This window comes from Amphibalanus amphitrite, unplaced genomic scaffold, assembly GCF_019059575.1.
Source record: "Amphibalanus amphitrite isolate SeventyFive unplaced genomic scaffold, NRLGWU_Aamphi_draft 000648F_arrow, whole genome shotgun sequence".
NCBI classification, from domain to species: domain Eukaryota; kingdom Metazoa; phylum Arthropoda; class Thecostraca; order Balanomorpha; family Balanidae; genus Amphibalanus; species Amphibalanus amphitrite.
In genome coordinates, this window is record NW_024882142.1 from 199,298 (window position 1) to 224,678 (window position 25,381).

Sequence of the window (25,381 nt, forward strand, 5' to 3'; positions counted from 1 at the left end):
GTCGTTGAAGCCCAAACTGCCGGATCTGCGAGACGACATTCATAGAGTTCACGGATTTGATATACCTATTGTCACTGTTTTTATATAACAGTGTTCGCTGACAGGTCGCGCCCCTACCTACCGTTGTTGCCACTAATTCGCGCTTTTGAGACGAGCGGTAGCAGAGACATAAGAATCTCTTCATATTTCACCGATTGACTGGTGGCAATATGCTGTGTTTCGCCCTCACACGGTCAACACAAAAACTGGGAGGGCGGCTTGGCCGGCGGCAGACCGGTGTTGCTCAACAGTCACGTGCCTACCTGAGGCGGGCTGGTTGGTCGCGGCGCCGCCAGTCGTCGCGCGCGTCGCCGCCCCGGGCACCGGCCGGCGAGAGGCCGGGCGCCGGCGAAACCGGCCGGCGCGGCGGCCGCACTGTGCCGACGCGATGGCCGCGATGAGGGTGGTGCTGACGGTGCTGGTGACGGCGGCGGCGGCGGCCGCGCGGCCCCAGGAGGCCGACCAGCCGCCGGCTGTCGAGGTGCAGCCCAAAGAGCTGGCCGGCGACCAGAGCACCTATCAGGTGGTGCCGGCCGAGGCCGAACAGGACCTGGAGACGAGTGCGCGCGCGCTGCTCGACCTGCTGGAGCCGCAGAGCCAGCAGCAAGCGCAGAAACAGGCGCTGGCCGAGTGGGCGTACGCCTCCAACATCACCGCCGAGAATGAGCAGGCCATGGTGAGTGCCGGCTGGGAGCCGTGAGAGAACAGAGAAAGAGAGAGAGAGAGAGAGAGAGAGAGAGAGAGAGAGAGAGAGAGAGAGAGAGAGAGAGAGAGAGAGAGAGAGAGAGAGAGAGAGAGAGAGAGAGAGAGAGAGAGAGAGAGAGAGAGAGAGAGAGAGAGAGAACAGAGAACATTGATCATTCCACGGTCACCGGTCAGTACTCGGTGCTCGGTGCCGCCGCAGACGGGACGCAAATGGTCCGGAGACAGTGCCGGGCATGGTGCAGCACCCGCCAGTCTATACCGGGCAACTTTCTACTCAAAATGACTTTGTAGGTACAAGTGACTTTTTTGCATCGTTTACCTCATCGTCATCACCTGAGGTCAGACTAGTCACGTGACCTCACCATTCGGCTTAATTAAGTCAGGGGGACCTATATGAAACGATTATGTTGACACCGGAACCGATCTAAGGCTATTTAACCCTCGCCGGACCTATTGGTTTTCTACATACGCGCCGGCCGAGGGGGGGCGGGTACGACCCCCCCCTCGCCGTTTCGCCCCTGGTGGAGCTAGCGCGTCGCGGAAAAAACGAGCGTGTGCGCCGTTACGAGACGCAGAGATTGGTACCCGATTTTAAGGTCCTAGGTCAACCGGTGACCTCTGAGGTCAGGTCAAGTGCCCCAAGGTACGGTTCAGTTTTTGGTGAATAACTTCGCAAAAAACGGCCGCAGAGCGCCGATTTTGGCAGCATCGTGTTCGTCTCGCTCAGGCGCGTCGAATGGTATACTTTTTGTCCGGGTCAGGTCAACTTGGGGTGTTGACCTCAGGTCAAGGTCAGGTCAGCACCCCCAGGTCACAAAGTTGGTCGAAAGGGGTCATGTCGCATGTCATTCGATTCGGCAGGTCTTCCTGAGTCCATTGGTGGCTTTCTCGTCTCGCTAGCTCAATTTGATCAAGAGTTATTGACGAAAAACTAATATGACCTTGATGACGTCATAAATGACGTCACGCAAGGTCAACATTGCAAAAGTGACGCATCTAACCTTGCAAGGAGTGCATAAAATCACGATTCTGTGTGCTTGAGATAGTTGGAGATCGTTCCCGGCGCCAGAATAGCAGTTTTCATTTTTCCCCATTGACTTATAATGGTGAGGTCACGAAAATGACCTGACCTCATATGACCTTTAGGAAAAATCCGAGATATACAAGTTGTGGGACTCATAATGGATACTAGATCCTGCAAGTTTCATTTCCCTGTGACATCTCCTCTGGCAGTGAGGGCGTTGCGAAGTTGCGACATCTGAAGACCGTGCAGAGGTTCACTTATGACGTCATAGGTCAGTGACCTGACCTGACCCAAAAATGCGGTTGGTGTCAAAAGATGCGGCTTGGATCAAAGGTCAGGTATGCCAAGTTTTAGCTCTCTATCGCCAGCGTGTTCGGAGCTATTGCGAAAAAACCCTATGGGGGGGGGGCGGCACCCGCCCCCCCCCCCCTCGGCCGGCGAGGGTTAAAGCACATGCAAGCTTAAGTTCATGGGCTTCTTGCATGTCACGGTGCTTAGATTCTGCTTTGTTGACCTTTCGTGACGTCATATATTACATTCCTTAGGTCTCTTGAGGTCATTCGGGTTTTTCGTCAATAACTCATGATCCAATTGAGCCAGCGAGTCAGAAATGTCAGCAATTGACTCAGAAGACCTGCCGAGCCGAGTGATATGAGATGTGACCTCTTTCAATCAGACTCGTTACATGAGCCATGTATTATTCGATAAGCCGAAAGATGACGGAGGCGCTGGTGTGAGCCAAAATCGCAGATCTGCGACCATTCTGGCGAGATTATTTACCGAAAACCGTATGTATAGGTACCAACTGTGTGGCGTTTGATCTGACCTAGAGTTCACCGGTCGGCGCGGTTGCCTTGAGATAATATGATTAGTAACAGCACGCCCGCCCGTTCTTTTTGTTCAGCTCTGCAGTTCAATCAGGGGTGAGACGGCGAGCGGGATTGCTACACCTGACAATTTCTTCTCTTTTCGTTCCCTTAGGACGTACCTAATACGTAGGTATACAGAAAGTGATAGGTCTGGCGAGAATCAGATGCCGCCGAAACACGCCAAATAGGGATAATCCCTATGCAACAAACCTTACGCCGTCTCTCGACATCAGTTTTAGGTGCGTTATTGGACAGAGGTTTCCACAATAAAATTGGCTGTAATGGTTATATAATGCCACAAAGACTAATTTAAAGGAAAACTGTGCCTATTTGTTGTTCACGGCATTCTGCAAATAAAAAGTGCGATGTTTCTGGAGTGGCGTGATGGAATGGCCAGGTCGCTCCTACTCTGATGCACGTAACGAAGACCGTCTGACTAATAGAATCAGACAACTCACAATAGGGCTGTCAAGAACAAATCCGCCATGGAACGGGGATACATGCGCAAAATACCTAAATGCGTGTTACAAACGGATTGTAATGCTGAACCGATAGGAAAATCCGTTCGTGATGAGTATTTATTTGCTCATGTATCCCAGGTCATAGTGGCGGGCGTTGGATGAGAAGAGTTTGTTGTATGGTCCCAGCCCGGAGCCCCCTGTATAATTTATACTTTATACAATCTCGGTGATAGTTACACTGCTTATAAATTCGCCATCGTTCCATCGCGCGCTCACCGCAGCAAGGAAAATTCGTCAGCGCATGACGTGTTGACCACCAGCCATAAAGATTCAGGATACAGGCATTGTCACAAAGTGTTTCGACTCTGATAGTTTGCTTAGCCTTTGTTTTCCATTGTTGGATTTGCAACAAATGATTCGAGAGACAATTGGTGACTAAGTCCGATTGCCATGGAGCCTCGTATTTCGTGTTTGAAATTCGACCGTTCCATTATAGTCCCATTAATTATCTGATCAGTAATCACTGCATGCACTTATAAGGTTAGAGCAATGATTCAAGAGATGATCTAGCAATGCTGCTTAAATTATTAACCGGCACTTTATGAAAACTCATATACTGAATGCATGACAAGAATGTTTGGTACAATTATTTATAAAGACCACGCGACAAATGCCTTCCGTACAGCGATACATGCATACTACTGGTAAATCCATGTTGGTAACTGAAGCCTAACTATTTACAAAACAGGCAAGGTAATAGTTAACAGTTTGTTTGATATTATAGATTTTAAAGTTAAATGTTATTCATATTAAGTGCAGCCTTCATTCATTCCCCAACAAATTATTACGGGTATCTATTCACTTTTTCAATGTAAATAGACCACGACATTTCAATGAGATGCATGACCAGTGCAGGTATGGTATGTACCTAAGTATCGAGGAGAGGACGAGCGTGATAGAACTCAGGTGACCCACATTTTTTATTGACCCCTCGGATAGTGTTTTGACATTCACTTTCCACTGACGATAAGAAAAGCGAAACGGCTTGGGTGTTTTTCTGTGTGCCTTCATGATAATCTGCATGTTTTAGGCATACTTGCGCAAGATGACAGAGATTGACAGTCCGGTCTGAAGAAGAATGTACCCACAAAGAAATAAGAACGTTCGTACTGCGATCGGCCGGTACTCGGGTACGTAAAATGATGCCTGTCTATTCCTATATGTACATATATAGTGCCATGGATGAAGGGTGAGCTCGGCGATACATGGGTATCTCCTTGATGTCATAACACTTGAAGAGGGCTGTTTTTTTTATCAAACACAGTTGTCTCCACCGTAGCCCCCGCAGGATTTGCTGCGCTCTTTCGGTCGGCTCCAGCAGGGCGATATGCTAATGTGACTGGAAGGCCCGCGGGCAGCCTGCCCGGACGGAACGATGGCGCAACACACGGCGGCGGCGTGGAGTGCGCGGCAAAAACGGCGCGCGGACGTGCAGCCGGTGACGCACAGTTTCTCCCGCCAACGGTGACCCTTTGACAAAGTCAGTGTGACTGTTTTGTTGATGGGAACTGCGATCATGACGGCGCGAATGTTACCGCCAAAGGACGTCTTTTTGCTGAGCAGTTTGGGCTACTGACACCGTTCGGACGGCTTTTTATTGTAATATTGCGCAATGGGATGCTTACATTGAACAACACGCTGTACCTATAAGGCCCGGACTCCCGGACTTTGGAGCAGTTCGAAGTCTGGGAACTCATTCATAAGGACATGCCGTGATTCGGCGGTTGATAGAAATTTAGATATGAGACGCAAGACGACCGTAACAGTAGAGGTGCCCTTCAGATCAACCGCACAAACAAGTTGGCAATACATTTCAAAATAAAACTGTTTTAATAAATGTCAGATGAAGCCCATCTCATCGGTCGACTTATCAGGCCGATCGGTCGGGCACCGGTGCGGTGCGGCGGGGTCGGGTCGGGGCGGGGCGGGGCGGGACGGGCCCGCTGCCTCTGGGAAGGCCATTGAGAGTGGAGCTTGGACTGGACCGGGCCGCGCGGTGGTCCAGTGTGGGCCGGACCCCAGGACCGGGCCGGTGGCCCAGTTGCCGCTCTGGCAGCCGGCCAGTGTCGCGGCGTACCTCCGAAGACGGGCCTCGGCACCTCAGTGCCTCTCGGAGATGGGCCGATACAGAGAGTGAAAGGGAGATCCCGTCAAGGATCGCATGGCAGCGCCGCACTGCACCGACTGTCCATCGCAGCTTATGAATGCTTGGTGATACCGTATGGGTAACCCTTTCCTGTGGACGTATTTAAAGGATCGTCCGTTCCTGCCCTGCGAAAATGCATTTATATTGGGTATTTATTTGACATGACTTTGGATGGCGCAGCACACAATAGCCGTCCGACATTTTATTGAGGAGATACTCATCTGAATGACACTCAACGGTCACACGAATACACTTTGGCCAATCGCCAGTCTGTATGAACTAACAAACGCCGCCCGGCACCAGTGATCTGAAGCGAGCCGGCCACGTCGAGCGCAGACGGAATTTGATTGCTGAGTTGTCAGAAGGGATACCACACATGTGGTCAACTTTAACGACTCCATACACGTGCCACTCCAGCTGGCAGCAGTAGCGTCACCAGATTCTTTTCGTGATAACTCTGGTCTGTTTGCGCCACCGCGGACACACGGCCTGATAAGGACTGAGGGCTGGCTTGAGATCAATATTAATATGTTCTAAAACCACCTGTCTGTACAAAGCTGGAGACCAGTTCTAGAGATTCACGGAGATGCCTCTTACGATGATGCGGCTTAGAGAACGAGTTTTATTCTTTCGCAATCATTCAGTAAGCGTTCCCAGGGTAGCGAAATGCATGCATGTGTGACCGTCTAGAACAGGTCGCCGTGTCAACAGCGGGGTTCAGTGACGTGCGTCCGGGGAACGGAGACAAAGGTCAGTGACGTGCACGGTCCGAGAATCAGGAGACAAAACCAGTTCGGCGTGTCCAGAACGAGCAAAAACATACCGAAATAGAGAGAGACAGAAAGAGAGAGAGAGAGAGAGAGAGAGAGAGAGAGAGAGAGAGAGAGAGAGAGAGAGAGAGAGAGAGAGGAAGAGAGAGAGAGAGAGAGAGAGAGAGAGAGAGAGAGAGAGAGAGAGAGAGAGAGAGAGAGAGAGAGAGAGAGAGAGAGAGAGAGAGAGAGAGAGAGAGAGAGAGAGAGAGAGAGAGAGAGAGAGAGAGAGGATGTGAAGTAGATACTGCAGTTAATGTCGCGGCGACAGGCATCGCCTGCTCCATTTGCCTGTATCGAAACATTAAAAATCAATTGGTGAATAATAAAGTCGAAATGCTTGAAATACTTCCAAATGATCATGGTTCAGCTGAAGTTGTTGATAAGCATTCTACTCTCAGCGTACTTGTACAGTCTGTCTTAAAAGTACCGCGCAAAGTAACGGTGGATACATCAAGCCTGACCGAGGAAGGGCCTGCTAAAGTTGAGTCACCGGAGCAATTGACATTCTCGTCCATTCCCCAGGTCAATTGGTTCGGTGACTTTCAAGACTTGTCAATTTGGTTTACAGTGTACATTGAACAACACGCTGTATAAGGCCCGGACTCCCGGACTTTGAAGCAGTTCGAAGTCTGGGAACTCATTCATAAGGACAGGCCGTGACTCGGCGGTTGATAGAAATTTAGAAGTCAACAAGTCTGACCGAGGAAGGGCCTGCTAAAGTTGAGTCACCGGAGCAATTGACATTCTCGTCCATTCCCCAGGTCAATTGGTTCGGTGACTTTCAAATTTAGCAGTCCTTCCTCGGTCAGGCTTGATGGATCCACCGTCACTTTGCGCGGTACTTTTAAGACAGACTGTACATTGATCTTGGGCTTTTTACCGGGGCCATGCCCTTGAATCTTGTTTCAGTTTTATTTGCGTAAGTGTTATATACGTTTAACAATGCTGCATTAATTTTCCATTCACGCTGGTGAGCAGCCGGCGTGGGGCGCTGGCCGACCGGCAGACCCGCCGCGATGTCCAAAATTCATCACTGCACTCTTACACATACACACCTGTGCAGTCGGCAGTGTATCGCTGTCCGGACATCACTCACACACATACACACCGGTGCAGTCGGCAGTGTATCAGAGCCGGCAAGGTCACAGGCAGGAAAACCGGCCCCACCGCGCCGCCGCATCGTTTTCCATGGAGCGACCGGAGCTCGGCGCACGCAAGGCGCGGCGCCCGTCCCGCGCCGTCCGCCGCCCCCGGCCGCGCTGCACCCCTGTGTCGCGTGATGACGCCGCCCCACGAGCTCTGTACGGACGCAGCTCTGGCCCAGTGAGCTCTGTGTGGACTCAAGTTTGACCCAGTGAGCTCTGTACTGTAAGCCAGCCGCTCTGGCCCAGTGAGCTAGTCAGGTGCGGTCATGGCGTCACGGCTCTGTGAGCTCTGTGTGGTAAAGGGTCTCGACACTGGACCGGGATCGGCCCAATCTCCGCCAGATGTTCGAAATTACGCCAGATTAGGCCAGCCGGAGAGCGGATTCGGTCGGCCGTGACCTGTCCTCTCACCGGCCGCCCCGGAAAGCTGGGATCGGGCTCTGGGAAGAAAACAGATTCTATCCAACATCAGCGCATCAGCTTGCGAGAAAATAGTAAGACTTTATAACTATTTACGCGGCCGTGAAAATAAACGTTTATTACAACATGTTATATGTCCTATTTTATCGATATTTATTGTTTCTTACGGGAATACGTGACCATATAAATTTCGATGGGTCAAATGATTTCGGTTCCGTCCTCATGAAGCGTTCCAGCCACCATTGGGTGTGAATCAGGGTGAAAATAACACATGTTCCCCAAGTGTGATAGGCACAACTGGTGTTCGCACACCGCGCCACCCAGACCCCATGTCAGCTGTCCACGTAAAACGGAGCCATCGCATTGTGAAGTCAACACCTGAACTCAAATCTAATAGGCACTTCGTTAAGTTTGTTTAGTGTGTTTCGGCTGAAACGTCTATTTCATATTCAGATATGGAAACTGCTATCGGCTCGTAATGCTGCCTTAATCGGTTAGTAATCGGAAGAAATCGGCTATGCGTGCTGATCCATCTTACTGAAGAGCAGTGCTGAGCTATCACACTGAATCTGGTGGAATCTATTTCCGCCCACTGGAGGCAGGGGCGTCGCCACGGATTTTTGAGTGGGGAGGTCGGGTTTCTAGTCTTCACCCGATGGGTAGGGGTGTTTTTTTTCCACACTTCCCAGTTTTGTGCGTGCTTATATGTGTGTGTGCGCAAGTAACAAATCGGCGCGCAGCGCCGCGAAATTTGGTATAACCTATTAGGTAGGTATACCTACCTACATCACTTGCGTAAAAATTATCACTGGTCACTTAAGGTCAGGTCGCCATGTCAAGTTCAGTTATACGGTATACCTCTATCAAACTTTCCCCTCTCGCCATTCTTGTAGCTTTTCTCCCATAACTTCGAAAGTGTACACTGTATACCTAATGTATGGGGTTATACGTGTCAGCAACTCATGATTCTGAGGATTCACATCTATGATCTGGAGGCAGGTCAAATACGTGACCTCATCATTAGAAAATAATGATAAATTAGAAAAAGCACGAATGCCTCCTGCTTTGAAAAAGTTCGTCAGAAACGCAAAATATCTTTGGAGCCATGACAAATCAGCTCATCATTGCCAGGAACAGGGTGCAACTTATGGCGGGTGATGACTCGAAAGGTGATTAGTGGAAATGTCCATCGATGGCCACCAGCATTTTTTTTTTTTACAACTTTTGACGAAGACGCCGTAGAGCGATGACAGCACCTGGAAGGTGTTCACTGTTCAGCTCAACAACACGGATCCATTCATATGCAGCAGGAGGTCCTTTTTCGATCAGGACATAACGTTGACCTGAGGTCGTTTTAACGTTAATTCTGAATGGTCAAATTTTAACTCATGTGACGCGTCTCAAAGAGATAAACACGGTGGTGACAAGACAACATATGTAAATACCATACAAATTCACGGAATCTAAAGTTATTGCAAAGCAAATGTTTCGGCAGAATCTGTCCAGTTAGCTGTTTGCCTTCTATGGGCAAAACATAGACCTGAGATGAAATCTGACGCGAAGCTAGCGAAAGAGCATTGAAAGAGCTATCGAATATGTTTTCTGCTTCACTGTAGCCCTTCTATTGGTGGGTTCCCAGTCGCTAACGTATATCGTATACTAAAGTAACGCTGAGGTATGCTTTCGACCCCTGATCGATCTAGAGGTTTGCGGAAAAAAGAGCATGCTGCCCGTGACGAGAGAAAGCCGATGATACCCAATACCTATTTACAAGGTTTCGGGTCATCTCAGGACTCAGGTCATCGCCAATAAGTAGGGAAACTCGGGACCTGCTAGAACTTTGCGAATGTAAGTTGTGATGGTTTTTCGAGGTTCTGATTACGAATGTTATCTTAGTTTTGAACGAAGATGATGACTCCATGCATTTGGGGTAGATCAGGTCAGGTCAGATCGACCAGTACCTAATAGTGGATGACCACCACCGATTGCTTCCTAACATATTATACATATGTATAAGCAACACAACTACTTCTTAAATGTTCAGATGGGCGCTAAGTTCAAAATCAGCTCCAAAAACTATCCCATACCTAAATTAAAAGCATGTTATGAAAAAGTGAACCAAGGTAATCTTTATTTGAATCAGGGATATCGATTTATTTTTAAGTAGGTGATTAACTCGAGCGCACCGGAAGTTTCGTTGCAATCGGCTCCTTTTTGCGCGACTTCTTTGCGAAAGCCCGAGGTGGTTTCATCTGACTCCCTTTCCCCTACACGTGCACTGTACAGCTAGTTGTGACGGTAGCCATGGGGCTGAGGCTAGTTTGTAGTTTTGTAGTTAGGTACTGATCCGACGAATCGACTGCGACCATTTTTTTAATCGATCAGACGAACGCTCGGGGCAGTTTTGGCGCGTCCAATCCTTTGAGGGATAAAAAGGTACTAGAATGGTGGCTACTTAAAAATATTGTTGTGCTGGTGTTCCCAACCCACAGCTAATTGAACTTTAGGTAATTGGCTAATTGGCTTTAGGGAGCTCTTGAAGCGATTCTGAATCTGATGTATTTGTTGGTGTTGCTGACGCCTGCTTCACTGACATAAAAGCTAAAAAAGCATACTCAGCATCGCAAAAAGTGGGGGGGTCGACACCCCCAGTTTCCAAGAGTGGGGGGGTCACGACCCCCCCGACCCCCCCGTCGGCGACGCCCCTGACTGGAGGTGACTTTATGAGGTTTCTGCTGCCGCACTCGACCGGCATGGATCAGCTCCATGGATTTTACGAGGGATGCGCTTTTTTGTAAGTGTGAAAGGACCGAAAGCTGGCAAAGCAAGACTTGATGCATATTTGTGTGACTAACCGAATGCTTGTGCATCCATGCTATACCTATGCTATGAGATTTGACCAATATACGTAGCTTCTTCATTGAATACAGAATCATAACACTACGGCGCACCGTCGCGTCGTCCGTCGCGTCGTGTCTCCCACTATATCCCGCCCCGCCGGGGATTCACTGTCGGCCGCTCCCCGCCGGCCACCCCTGCACGATCGCCGAGCGTGCCGGCGCCACGGCAGGGAGGGTGCCACCCCACCGCGCCGGCGGGCACACACCCGAACAAACCAAACCGGTCAGTTGGCCGCGCCGCACCAGCTACTGGAGAAATGAAAGTGGCCGCGCGCGCGCGACCGGCTGCCCCCGGAGAGGGCGAGAGGGCGGCACGGTGGGGAGAGAGGGCGGGAGAGGCGCGGAGGGAGGGGCGCCAGCGAGAGTGATCTGGTCGGGGACGGTCACGGCCGCTGTCCGTTCACCGTTACACATGACGTCACTCAGCTGCCGGCCGGTGACGTCATCTGAGGGCCGAGCCAGGGGCCGGCAGGGAAGGTGACGGTCGGGTCAGAGGTGGACACCATCGGCGAATAAATAGGTACCCGTTTGTCCCCGAGCTTTTCTTGTCTCTATATTGCAACTAACTACTAAATTTAGTCGATCAGTTGCCCGAACTGGAGCATACGAAGGGCTTCACTTCGGTTATATTGTCCATTGTCTCAGATTGCTACACTGTTGCCCAAGATTACTTTACTTACTGTTGCCTGCACCACCGTATTTGTATTCCCTTAAACATTATTGACGATGCAATGCCTTCCAAACTGCTGACCAATGAAACAATGTTGCATGTTGTTGCACCGTGCACTTCACACCTCGCAGTGTTGTTCACATAACGCAGGATACGTTCTTGTTCCGCAGTTGGCGTCCCGGCTCGAGTACGCCCGGTTCGAGAAGGATCGCTGGAAGCAGGTGACCCAAGTCGACTGGAAATCCATCAAGGACGAGAATGTCAAGCGCCAATTCAAGGTGCTCTCCAAGCTGGGCACGGCTGCCCTGCCAGAGGACAGGTTGGAGAAGGTGAGGTGCTGCTTTATGTCCTTTTATTTGTAGTGGAGGCAATGTTAAATAATAGGACAAGACAATATTAAATAATTACGACCATAGCGCGTCTGCGTCATATGGCTTCTGAACATTTAGGTACCTAGCCAGCTTGCTTTGCTCGCCATTTATTGGCGTCTTTCAGCAATATCCGCACTACCTTTCGTGGTGTTTCGGCGCCACACCTCAGAACCGCACACAATTTGTGGCGGACCATCCGCAGAGTTATGTAGCGTCGCGAACAGTCGTGACCAGTCGGCGACGGTTATCACGCGCCTCTGCCGCCCGGCACGTAGGAGAGCCGTGGGCCAGTCTGCGCCTCACTGCATACAATGCGCCTCAGTGGCATCCCTCAGTCAATATGCTCTAGCTGGTCTGCGTGGGTATAGGCTCGACACTGCCTGACATGACCGTACAAATTCAATAGAACGGTTTGTATCAGGGAATTGATTTATATTGAAAGCGATTATCTATTTTCACCTAAATTTACCTATTAAATTATATTAATACATACAGGGTGGGCCAAAAAAAGTGTGTCACTTTTCAGCAGTAATTTCTCGAAAGCGGTAAGAGATACGAAAAAGAAACTTTCACAACTTAAAGAAAATCGTTTGACAAATTATATGATATCAATTTTATGGAAAAGTTTTCATCGAACTGACGTTGCCATCATCATTTCAAAAATGAGATCTGTGCATCTCTTTATTTGCGCATGTGCTCGAAGTGGGCACCGCCAAGCTGAAGGCCATCCGGAAACGCGCTCCAGGAAGCTGACGCTCACCCTCTCCGCGGCGGCTGCTGTCACTTCACGCACGTACCATGATCGACGCTGACGCGCGGCTCCTCCAGGCTACCGGGCTTGTTGCGATAGACGCTGTCCTTGCAGGCTCCCCAAAACCAGTAGTCCAGCGGGTTGAGTCCAGGACTGTGAGGAGCCCACTGCTTTTCGCTTCCCTTGGAGACCACGCGGCAACCGAAGAGCTCTTGGAGCAGTTGCAGTGTCTCTCGGGCCGTGTGCGGTGGCGCTACATCTTGCATGAACATAGCTTGTAGCGTGATCACCAAGGGAAGCGAAAAGCATCCTCACAGTCCTGACCTCAAACCGCTGGTTTTGGGGAGCCTGCAAGGACAGCGTCTATCGCAACAAACCCGGTAACCTGGAGGAGCTGCGTCTCAGCGTCGAGCAACACGTGCGTGAAGTGACAGCAGACACCGCGGAGAGGGCCAGGGCGTCAGCTTCCTGGAGCGCGTTCAAATGGGCCTTGAGCGTGGCGTGGAGGTGCCCACTTCGAGCACATGCGCAAACATAAAAGACGCACATATCCCATTTTTGAAATGGTGATGGCAACATCAGATCGACTGAAACTTTTTCATAAAATGGGTATCATATAATTTGTCAAACGATTTTCTTTAAGTTGTGAAAGTTTCATTTTGATATCTCTTACCACTTTCGAGAAATAGCTGCTGAAAAGTGACACACTTTTTTTGGCCCACCCTGTACTTTACGGTGCGTTCACTGGAGATTAACCGTGCGTTAATTCGAAGATAGCCGTGCACCAATTTAAATTAATACATACTTTACGGTGCGTTCACTGGAGATTAACCGTGCGTTAATTCGAAGGTAGCCGTGCACCAATTTAAATTGGTGCACGCGCGTGCAGTGATGACTTTCTCGACTGAAGTTTTTCGGAAGGGTCATTGACTTTATTCTAAGATTTCCCATAAAGGGCCCTTTTTAGTGGCATGGACTAGGTCTAATTTTCATTTAAATTCGCACCGTTAAGCATGTATTAATTAGTTTAACACATGGTTTCCGTGCATAAATGGTTTTAACGCACTCGTGGATGGAATGGAGCACTTGTGCGTTAATGCACTCGTTTCACTCGTGCATTAACACACTCGTGCTCCAATCCATCCACGTCGTGCGTTAAAACCATTTACACACGGGAAACCATGTGTTAATATATATTAACACATGGTTTCCCGTGTGTAAATGGTTTTAACGCACGACGTGGATGGATTGGAGCACGAGTGTGTTAATGCACGAGTGAAACGAGTGCATTAACGCACGAGTGCTCCATTCCATCCACGAGTGCGTTAAAACCATTTATGCACGGAAACCATGTGTTAAACTAATTAATACATGCTTAACGGTGCGAATTTAAATTTTTAAATTAAAATTAATCTTAGTCCATGACATTAAAAGGGCCTTTTATGGGAATTCTTAGAAGAAAGTCAATGACCCTTCCGAAAAACTTCAGTCGAGAAATTCATCACTGCACGAGCGTGCACCAATTTAAATTGGTGCACGGCTACCTTCGAATTAACGCACGGTTAATCTCCAGTGAACGCACCGTAAAGTATGTATTAATATATATTAATACATACTTTACGGTGCGTTCACTGGAGATTAACCGTGCGTTAATTCGAAGGTAGCCGTGCACCAATTTAAATTGGTGCACGCGCGTGCAGTGATGACTTTCTCGACTGAAGTTTTTCGGAAGGGTCATTGACTTTATTCTTAGAATTCCCATAAAAGGCCCTTTTAGTGGCATGGGCTAGGTTTAATTTTGATTTAAATTCGCACCGTTAAGCATGTATTAATTAGTTTAACACATGGTTTCCGTGCATAAATGGTTTTAACGCACTCGTGGATGGAATGGAGCACTTGTGCGTTAATGCACTCGTTTCACTCGTGCATTAACACACTCGTGCTCCAATCCATCCACGTCGTGCGTTAAAACCATTTACACACGGGAAACCATGTGTTAAAGGTAGTGTGCCACCTTTGAAAGATTTCCCATTTTATTTTTCCTAGGATAAGAAGCTTCTGTTTTTACCTAATATCGCAAAAAAAAATCAAAACTGGGCCTGGAATAGTGCCTTTTTCGCCTAAAAGTTTTTCGGTTTTTAGATATGTATAACAACTGTAGTGGGCTCACCTGCAAACAGGCGTCGGGCAACAATCGCGAATGCGGCGCACTCGTGACAATAAGCAAAGGTCATTATAGTGTTACGACCATACGACGTACGGGAATGAGTTATCAGCTGTCTAATCGTAGACAACACAATGTCGAGCCTTAAACTGTAAGCCCGTATTGGTATTGTTTCTTTTATTTGGCTGTCGAACATTATTTATGGTTTGAAATATGATTTTATGTAAAATAATTGATATGAAAAAGCCGTCTTATAAGTTATGACCCCATTTCACCACACGCAAGTGGCAGAAATGACAATGATCAGCTGACGCATTTTTCTTGGCCGAAGTCAGAGCGCGCGGCCCGACGCACCACGCGTATTTGGAAATTCCGACCTCGACGAGCATCAGAAGCCACCTAACAGGCGTGTTCGAAACCGCAGGAGATGATGATGAACGGGTTTATCGAAACTTGATTGGATGAGCATATCGGTAATAGCGATTTCAGTGTGTGCATTTATTGTTCATAGTGGTGTGAAATGTGGTTGGGGTACGACCGACAACCCGTCGGGGCGAATTTCGCACTGGGGTACTCAAAATTTGAAGAATTTAAGACGTTTCCATGAGTTTTGAAGGTATGGATAAGTTCTAAAAATCCGGTTCTCCTTATCTGGGCCATTAACTCCATACGGTCCAAGAAAGCTGGCACACTACCTTTAATATATATTATCAAATGAATTTAATTTCGAACACGCAGTGAACATTACGTTACGATACCATTTTTATATGTGCCTTATATTTTTTAGCGTTGGATCCGCCTCCTGTATCGCGCTGACATGTGACTGTCTCTCCACCTTTTTCGTTTTTTTTTCGCAGTACGACCAGTTGCAGAGTGGCATGGAGCGGACGTACAGCACGGCCAGGGTGTGCAACCTGAACGGCACCAGCTGCGACCTCAGCCTCGAGCCCGGTACGGCGCCTTCTCTGGCGGATGTGACAGTGGCACGTTTTGGGATACGACTCAGTGCTTTCAATGTCACTCGTTCGTACTATCTGCTTGTTTCTCGCAGAGAAACAAGCAGCTGAGAGTCAGCTGCGATATCCCTTACATCGTGCCACTCATCTGCTTATCTCACATCCCCTGGGCGCTAATCTGACACCCTCTCTGAATCTCCTTGGTCTGTCTGACACTCCCTGGGTCTGTCTAACACCCCCTGGGCGATCTTCTGACACCCCTGGGTCTGTCTGACCGCTCTCTCCCGCCGCTGGTCAGATCTGTCGGAGATCATGGCCAACAGCCGCGATCCCGAGGAGCTGGAGCACGTCTGGCTCGCCTGGAGAGAAAACACCGGCAAGAAGATGCGCAACTCGTACAAGGAGTTTGTGGAACTCATCAACGAGGCGGCTGAGCTAAACGGTGAGTGGATGGGCGCATAGACATCGATGTATAACCTGAGTGATACCTACGGACCGCGCAGAGATCCATTAATGGATGCACTGACAGCGTAGCAATGTTGTCCGACTCTGCCCACTGTTATTAGCGTTAGGGATCACGTTATATTTCTTATTTCATGATATATTGGTAGAACTGTCACTTTATATATGGGGCGTAAGGGAAAAGTACGTACAATGTGACATAAATGTAAAAAATGCAATGTATTTCTCCTATTTGAGCACCAGAAATGTGATCGTTATCGAGTGATGAAAGCGGTAATCGTGTGTAACTATAACTCACTAGATCGGCGATATCACTATCAGCGACACAGGGACCATTATCTAGTCACTATGCTGCCCACGGCTGATGGCACCGCGTGTTCGATACCATTACTGGCAACTGATGTTATTACCTGTATACACCATCGCTTTCCAGTCGCCCCGATGTCGGCTGAGTCTCTGCCATTCCCTGGCACGGTATACCGTACCGTGGGCTGAGCCGGCGCTGTATCACAATATCATGCCCATTGCTGTGAGGCGTGAGCTGACCATGTGCTCCGTGCCCGTTGCCGTACCCTGACCGTGTGTCGTGCCCTGACCATGTGCTCCGTGCCCGTTGCCGTACCCTGACCGGGACCCACGCGCCGCAGGGTTCTCGGACGGCACCGAGCTGTGGCTGGACGTGTACGACACCGCCGACTTCCAGTCGCAGATCGCGCGCCTCTGGGACCAGCTGACGCCCCTGTACGAGCAGCTGCACGCGTACGTGCGCGGCCGGCTGCGCCAGCACTACGGCGAGGAGGTGGTCAGCAGGGACGGCCCCATCCCGGCGCACCTGCTCGGTGAGACGGGACACGGGATAGGGTGGGACACTGGGCATTAGACTTAGATGAGGCATCACCAATGTATAAGATCCTCTAAACTTGGTAAAAACTTGGTATTTCTATCAATTTTAGAAGGTGGTTTGGTTTCTGGTAATTTGCCATTATTTAAGTTGGTATTTGGTTTGGTATCGGTTTCAAAATTTTCACTACTTGACATCATTGGGATGGGACACGGGACATGTAGGCCACGGGATACGGTGGGACACGGGAACTAGAAGACTGTTTGTGGGACACTGATTCAATATGTGGGACACGGGACATGGCTGCAACTGGTGCTGAAGTTAATACTGAATCGCAATATCAGCAACGTTTCCTCCGTTGTCAGCAAACAGAAGAGGCAGCTCAGTGCTTTCATACTTCCTCAGTCACTTCTACAGGCGTATGTATCCCGAGGAATGTGCTTAAACATCTTGAAAATTTAATTATATCACGCCATATAGACTGTGACACATGTTGTCTGCCAGCACGCGATTTTCGTTGTGCCTCTGGTATGCTGGATCTTAATTTATTCAGCATCCAGAGATGATTAACACACTCTAAAAACAAAAGTACACGGCCCTAAGAAGTACAAACGAGCAAACACAATTTAGCATTGGGATGGTAATCATTCTTGCAAGCTAGAAATTCATGACCGATTTTCTCACTACTATTGCTGATGGTCCAAGCCTTCATATTGATGTTTGCGAATTGCGGTCTTTGCGGTTTTTTTTTTCGTTCACGGAAGATTAATTCCCACCATATCTGTCCTTCCAGTTCCTACGGTACGTTACACCATCTGAACAAACCACAACTCTACATTGCTGAATTACTGACTTGTCGCTGCATTATATACGCGACTGAATATTGAGCGATTCCTTTACATAGTAGCGCAGTCTGAGTGTTTGAACTGGTCTCGTTTGTCGCCCAGGCGGCTCTGTGGTCCATTGCCGACTGCCTAGGAGTGGCTGTGACCGGTAGCAGGCCCTCTGTTCCATATTTGGTCACTGCACGGGCCTCTCACGGGTACAGGACGCCGTCCCGTGTTTGGCCAGTGCGGGCCTCTCACGGGGACAGAGCGCACTCGGCGGCCGCCCAGCTGTTTGTCGCCCCTGCGCTCATTATCGTTCCATCGTCCCCATCGTCCGAGTAGCCCACACCACCTGTGGCCAGACCATCACACCCGAATACACCGCACCACCGTGTGGGGATCTGGTGATAACGGCCGGCCGACCAGCTGATTTTCTGGCGTTTCCAAACACAGATGCATCGGAGGATCCCCGATATTCGGTCCTTCACGTATTGATAATTGTCTGTTCTACTCCAAATTAAACGTTATTTCGGGGCGTATTTCATGTCTGTGGCCGCGTAGACGTTCGGTTTGAATTTCAGCTTAGGAAGCGTGCAGAGGTCTCGCGGCTGCGGCTGTCTGCAGCTCAAGCTAGGTGTGTACTTGTTATGCGGCGCAGCATATGCTGCGCCGCATAACAAGTACACACCTAGTACACAAGTACGTCCGCTTCAGGCGCGCAATACAGAACCATCTAGATTCTAGTGACAGCAATCCCAACTACACGGCTGCGTCGTCACCGCTAGGTCGTCCGACCGGCCCGACCTATTTCTTACTCGCACGTGTCATGCGGCGCAGCATACCTTCAGGCGCGCAATACAGAACCATCTAGTGACAGCAACTCTTTACCTGCACATCAAGTACATCAAGTAGGTCAAGTACATCAAGTACGTCAAGTACATCAAGTACATCAAGTACAACTCCAACTACACGGCTGTGCCGTCCAGGGTATATTGAGTGAAGTGCCGTCACCGCTACGGCGTCCGACCTATTTCTTACTCGCACGTGCCATGCGGTGCAGCATACCTTCAGGCGAACGATGGCAGAGCCATCTATTGGCAGCAATCGAAACTACATGGCAACTTCCACTATAAGTAAATAGCCCTGGTCTAAGCAATGGCGATTTGTCAGTAGAAATGCCTAAAAGTTGAGACATCTACCGGCTTACAATACTAAAGATTCAAAAAAGAGTAGGCGAAAGACAAGCTATCATATCTCCATGTGCAAATACCGTACCTGAATCCGAATGCCTGAACGTAATCCTTATGTTAGGTAAGTAAGGCTATTTGTAGTGCGTCAGCCACACATAAGAAAGCCGCGGGGCAAAGTTGTCATGAGCTGCATTTTTTTCGAGGACCAATACCTATACCAGCGTCGGCTCCACGCCACCCGACCGACCCCAGGGCTGACGCCACGACATCTGCCGTTTCAGGGAACATGTGGTCTCAGTCCTGGGGCAATCTGCTCGATATCTGCAAACCGTACCCAGAGAAGGCCAGCGTTGACGTAACACCGCAGATGAAAGCGCAGGTGAGTCGGTGACTGAGGAAGCCCGCAGCTATTGACGCAGCTGCTATGTCACCAGCAAATCCAATAGAGTCATTCACCCGGAGCGATGTCTGCGCTGTTGTGTTTGAAGTGCTTTTCTGACTACTGAGTTTGAGTTCGGGAAATAAATTCTCGGCACCAGTGCGGTGCTTAAATATTTCAATGTGTAACTGCTTTGAAAGGACAACTGAATTCTTGAGAGTGATCCATGAGGAATGCTCCTCACATAAATCGCTCCAATTAGGTATAATAAATGCATTACGGATGCACTCATTGAGTGCTAGTCTTTGACAACCCTAGAGCGACATATGTACACAAAGCTAGTTATTGATTCAATGGTTGTAGCTAACGAGACAGAGCGCCTGTTGCGGAAGGGACGGTGAGCTGGTTTTCCTCTCTCGCAGGGCTACACGCCGCTGAAGATGTTCCAGATGTCAGACGAGTTTTTCACCTCGCTCGGTCTGATCCCGATGACGCCCGAGTTCTGGAACAGATCCATCCTGGAGAAGCCCGACGACGGCCGCGAGCTGGTCTGCCACGCGTCCGCCTGGGACTTCTACGACGGAAAGGATGTCCGGTAGGTGACCGCTGGAGGCCGGTGTCGCACGTTCGCGTTCAGTCCTTGACTTCACTTAGAGCTTCACCGTCTGGTGAGAAGCTGCTGACGCCTGTTGAAGCTGAATTAACTTTCTCTTCTTTAGCTACTTGATTAGAACGGCCCGAATAAACGTCACCCAAAATAAATCCACTTATCATTGGTGTTACGTATGCTTTTCAGAAACCCAATGCTCAATAGCAAATTTTGTGTATGTTTATTTTGTGAGTCAATTAAATGGTTACCCACGATCGTAAAAGGTTAGACCGACCACGATCACCAAGAAAATGTCACCCACGTCATACTGACTAGTGACTACTGCTACATGATCTTACGTGTGCGTCATGCTCGTTAATTGGTGTCACATGTCATTAGGATGTTCCACAATCGATAACTAGCAATGGTTCCACCTCACATCCATCGAATTAATGAGAAACACAAGCTGATGCCAAAGCTGAAACCATAATTGCTTGCATAAGTCAGTCATCGAATGTCACGCTTGAACGCACCAAGGAAGTGACGTTCGATAAACTTGAAGAAATTCTCTAAAAAGTGTGAAGTTGGCAAACACAATTTAAGGAAGTTAAGGGACATACACTTCTTGAAAATCCGGGAACACCGGTGCCTTCTCCTACATGTACAGAGCTGACCCGTGGCTGATGCGAGCAGCAGTGGTGACGTCTCATCCATTGCAGGATAAAACAGTGCACGGTGGTCACTCTGGAGGACCTGATCACAGCCCACCACGAAATGGGGCACATTGAGTACTTCCTCCAGTACGCTGGACAACCTCAGATCTTCAAAACGGGTGCCAACCCAGGTAACTAGCCCCGACCGCTGGCGTTTGGTTCGTTGGCAGGATAAAGCAGTGCACTGTCATTACGATGGAAGACTTTGTCACCGCCCACCACGAGATGGGCCATATCGAGTATTATCTGCAGTACGCTCGGCAGCCGCAGGTCTTCAAAACGGGCGCCAATCCAGGCAACAGCACAACGGGCTTGGTTTTGCACTAATCTTCGTCCACTGGTTTTGGATGTATGATTCACGTACTCATAACAGCTCTTCGTATGCATAGCTGCTTGGACGGTACATATTTGAGGCAAATTGTTCGTGCTTGACAGACTTGAATGTTTTCTTTTTTCCATCGACCTAACGGATCCTGACACCCGCCGCAGTCCAAAGACTGTAAGAGGGCCGACCATCCCGCGCCGCGGCGGCCACGGGAGCCCCGCCGCCGTGCCCTCAGCTCCGTGACGTGCCGCAGGTTTCCATGAGGCCGTCGGAGACACGCTGGCCCTGTCGGTGGCCACGCCTAAACACCTGAAGAAGATCGGACTCCTGGAAGAGGTCATCAACGATCCCGAGGTCAGTGCCAAGCGCCGAAACCGACTCCCGTTGTCAGCCGTAGGACGACCTTGAGTCCCGAAGACAGTGCGAAAGACGGCTCTCTGCCGACTGGCAACAATAGGTCGGACACGGGGTCGGCTTTACGGCAGCATTCACCGTAACGTGCAACTAAATAGATGGGCTGCTGCTCCGTCCATTCTTTTTTTTTCCGTGTCCACCATTTGTAGCGCATTTCCATTGGTGTCTGATCTGCACATAAGCCGCCGCACTCGGCGGACCCGTATGCCGCCCATCACTGCCGTCCGCCCACCGTTCTGTCACGGCGCCGTACCACCCCAGGTGGACATGAACTTCCTGATGTCGGTGGCGCTGGACAAGATCGCCTTCCTGCCGTTCGGCTACGTGATGGACAAGTGGCGGTGGGGCGTGTTCTCGGGCGACATCTCCGAGGACGACCTCAACTGCGAGTGGTGGAAGCTGCGACTGGGCCTGCAGGGCATCGAGCCGCCGCAGGTGCGCTCCGAGATGGACTTTGACCCGGGCGCCAAGTACCACATCCCCGGCAACGTGCCCTACATCAGGTGAGACAGCGAGAGAGAGAGAGAGAGAGAGAGAGAGAGAGAGAGAGAGAGAGAGAGAGAGAGAGAGAGAGAGAGAGAGAGAGAGAGAGAGAGAGAGAGAGAGAGAGAGAGAGAGAGAGAGAGAGAGAGAGAGAGAGAGAGAGAGAGAGAGAGAGAGAGAGAGAGAGAGAGAGAGAGAGAGAGAGAGAGAGAGAGAGAGAGAGAGAGAGAGAGAGAGGGAGTCGATCACCGTCTATCCCGGTCTTTATTCATCGAATCCCCATAAACTGACAACCGTGTCGCAGTGTCACAGCTATCTGTCCGGCTCAGGTGAAAGTAAAAGCTCTACCGTGATCCTTGGTCTAGCCAGTGACCTGCTCGTCTGTTGGTTTCAGATACTTCGTGTCGTTCATCATCCAGTTCCAGTTCCACAAGGCACTGTGTATCACGGCCAACCAGTACGACCCCAACGACCGGGCGCGGCCGTTGCACCAGTGCGACATCTACAACAACAAGGAGGCCGGCAAAAAACTGGCGTTAGTAATGACCTACCGGCACTGGGCGCTTGATTATCCATGTCCTGTCTAATATCGTGTTCAGGTTCATTCGTGAACGTTTGCTTTGAAGGCCTAAACATGGCATACCTAAGCATGATGCTGAAAAATATTGGCTCAGAATTGTGACAGAATGGAGATGGCCTCAGGAAAACGTTTAGGGTAAGGTGCCTAATTAGCGACCCTTTCCGATTTGCGACCTACCTCCATACATAAAAACTGGCAGGAGAAAACGGGGTAAAACATCGTCAAAAGGTCAGCCATACTTTGGTTATCAAATTAAATTCTTTTCCGGTCATCGATGTTTCTGGTGGGACGTTTCAGGTGAGTTTAATTAAAAATGACGAGTTTCTTATCCAAAGCGTGTGTGTTTGGGCCCTCTCTGATGAAAAGCGATGCACATTAGGATGATGCACCTTTTTTATTCTGAATCGACATTCCTTTTTTAATTGATTGCTGTTTTCCCATAGTGAATCGCTCAACTGTGCACAGCATGGCGGTTAAAAATGTGTCGCAACTCATATTTCCTATTTGCGCCTGACATGGTCGCAAATAGCTCAAGAAGGGAAAGAAACGGGAAAAGAGGGAAATGAAAATGAGGTGTTACTGAAGCTTGCAATGTGTGGCAGGGCATGCCAAATGTCGTCACCGACTGCAGGGGTGCCGAATTCAGCGCGGACCTCGAATATCATACAAGATAGCCCGCAAAATTTGTGTTTCCGCCTTCTTTTCGCCTTCGGTGCATCACATGATCAGTTTTTACTTACGTAAATGTGTTGGATAAACGTTCCTGTTCGAGTGATTGAGTGCTTTGCGTATAGGTTACCTTTTTGAGATCATATTTCATCTTTTCAGGCGTCGCATTTTTTGCCATTTTTAATATGGGGAAACCCATAGACTTATTAGCGACCCTCCCCGGTCGCTAATCGGGAAGAGTTCCCTATTAGCGTTTTTTGCAATGGTTTGCCATTATGCTCACTACAAATAAGTTAGTTAATATTGGGGCAGAAAATGACTATATTTTAGTAGAAAAATGAACGATCTCTCCGAAAATCAAGCCAGTAACACAGTGGCACCCACAGAGCGTGAGCAATGACGGTTCAAATTAAGGGGGTCGCTAATTAGGCACCTTACCCTACTGCGACACCCCAATTTAGCCTTTCCGTGTACCTCGCATATTCAGTGGCCTTGACATCTTTCTTCGCTTGACTATCGATCATACCTTTCAAAATCTGCGATGCCTTCGTTATAGAACACACCCCCTCGACGGGCTAACCCGCGCGCCGGTTTCTGCCTGCGGCCGGCCTATCCCACCTTTACCAGCCGTCTGACCCAAGTCTGACCGCCCTCCGTCCGTCGCCAGTAAAATGCTGTCGATGGGCGCGTCGAAGCCGTGGCCGGACGCGATGGAGGCCATCACGGGACAGCGCGAGATGGACGCCACGGCGCTGCGCGACTACTTCCAGCCCCTGGAGGACTGGCTGAAGCGTGAGAACCAGGAGAACCAGGAGATCATCGGCTGGAAGACCGGTCAGTGCAGGCGGGAGCGGGAGGGCACAGAGCTGACTAGTGATCGGTCCTTCGTCAGTCACAACATATTCACGCTGCAGTCTGCACCGAGACAAAGGCTTGGCGTGCTTTCAATAGTCTCAGTGCTTCTCTATTTAGGGCCTTGGCCGGGTGCTTCGATCTCTGTTGCGATCTGAAAGGTCCGTTTCCTGGGCATTGGGCCCTTCAAAAGTAACATGAGTTGGCTCGTCGTGTTTGCTCCAGGCCTCGTGCGATGGTTTTATGTGATCCTCTGTCCATCGTCAGGCGTGATTTCACCTGCGGCCGACCTTATCCCACAGATGAGCCGGTATGCACACGCGAGCCGCAGCCCATCAGCACCCGAGGCGGCGGCGACCACGCGGACGATGACGACGACGACGACGACGACGACGACAACGGGGTGTCGGCGGCCGCGCCGCTGTCGACGCTGTTGCTGCTGGCGGCGGCCGCGACGGCGCTGTTCCGCTGAGCGCGCGCGGCGCTCAGGGACGCGCCTTTGGACCTGCGGGGGATACGGGGGCGGTCTCCGACGGCCGGCCTGCCGTGGTCACGGTGATCCAGGAGTCCTGCGATGGTTCGTGAAACCAATAAACAGTCAGCAAGTACGATAAGGTCCGTCTGGTCAATGTGGTTGCCGTGATGTTCTGGCTCTTATATGTCATGACGTGCAATGATCATGTGACTAAGTGGCTTCTGGGGACCGAACTGACGCCCACATTCCCCCCGGCTATCCGAAGACCTCGGATGGCCGATGAAGCCTACGAGCTGAAGCAGTGATGCCTTTTACAGACAGACACATATCTTTCAGTCCGTCCTATCATCAGCTGTGTCGCTGTGTTACTCAGAATGGTGAAGGTGTTCTTGTTTTGGGTACTTTTCGCGTTGTGAGAAACAAGACAAGCTCTTGGATGCTAGTATGTATTGTAGGATTCGTATTAGATGATAGTTTCGACCAACCATCAAAACTGCGACTGTCTAGATCCGATGACGGATGGTTGAACTCGTTTTAGCACGATAAATCGTTGCACAGTTGCGTCTATTGGCACACACAAGGAAGGTTTTGCCGTTGAACGGTTAACATATGATGGTATAAGCACCCCAGCGGTACCCGTGTGTACCTACCCCAGCAGCATGGTGGACAGGATACAAGATAACAAGATGTGTTAGATCATCGTGATCGTGTTTATATTTGCCAAGAGCCTGTAGGTGCGAAAAACAGCCTTATGTAACTAGACGAAATAGTGCCGATACTTTGTGCCATTTGCTTTGAATTGGAAATAAGGATGGACACAGGACAACTCCAGAGCTATGGCTTCTGCGTGAATGTACTGTATACATATGTACCATGGTTAGAATACAGGAATAAAATATATAAATATTGACACAGTTTCGCCTCCGAAGGTTGGCCTAAGAGGTCGAACAGGGTACCATAGTAATCCAGTCATAGTTTTCATAATTCACGACATACTAGCTCGCAGCCGAACGGGATCAATATCCGTTAGGCATGTTAATCAAAGTGGACTTTGTCTGAATATGATAGGCTCGCGGGATAGCCACGACG

The 25,381-nt window shown here is 49.7% G+C and overlaps 1 protein-coding gene across 2 annotated transcripts; it reads left to right on the forward strand.

Moving 5' to 3' along the window:
• Positions 1-25,202, forward strand: LOC122363938 (angiotensin-converting enzyme-like). 2 transcript variants are annotated; one of them, XM_043333801.1, is made up of 13 exons: positions 1-715; positions 11,422-11,580; positions 15,395-15,488; positions 15,792-15,935; positions 16,603-16,794; positions 19,095-19,192; positions 19,615-19,787; positions 20,501-20,625; positions 21,073-21,173; positions 21,495-21,736; positions 22,111-22,251; positions 23,633-23,799; positions 24,120-25,202. In XM_043333801.1, exons 1-13 carry the CDS (start codon positions 428-430, stop codon positions 24,287-24,289), a joined length of 2,094 nt encoding a protein of 697 aa, XP_043189736.1. In that variant the 5' UTR covers positions 1-427; the 3' UTR covers positions 24,290-25,202. The 2 variants fall into 2 exon arrangements, with proteins under 2 accessions (XP_043189736.1, XP_043189737.1); XM_043333802.1 differs by lacking the exon at positions 20,501-20,625 and adding an exon at positions 20,665-20,789 and having other exon boundaries at positions 340-715.
• The last annotated feature ends 179 nt before the right edge of the window (positions 25,203-25,381 follow it).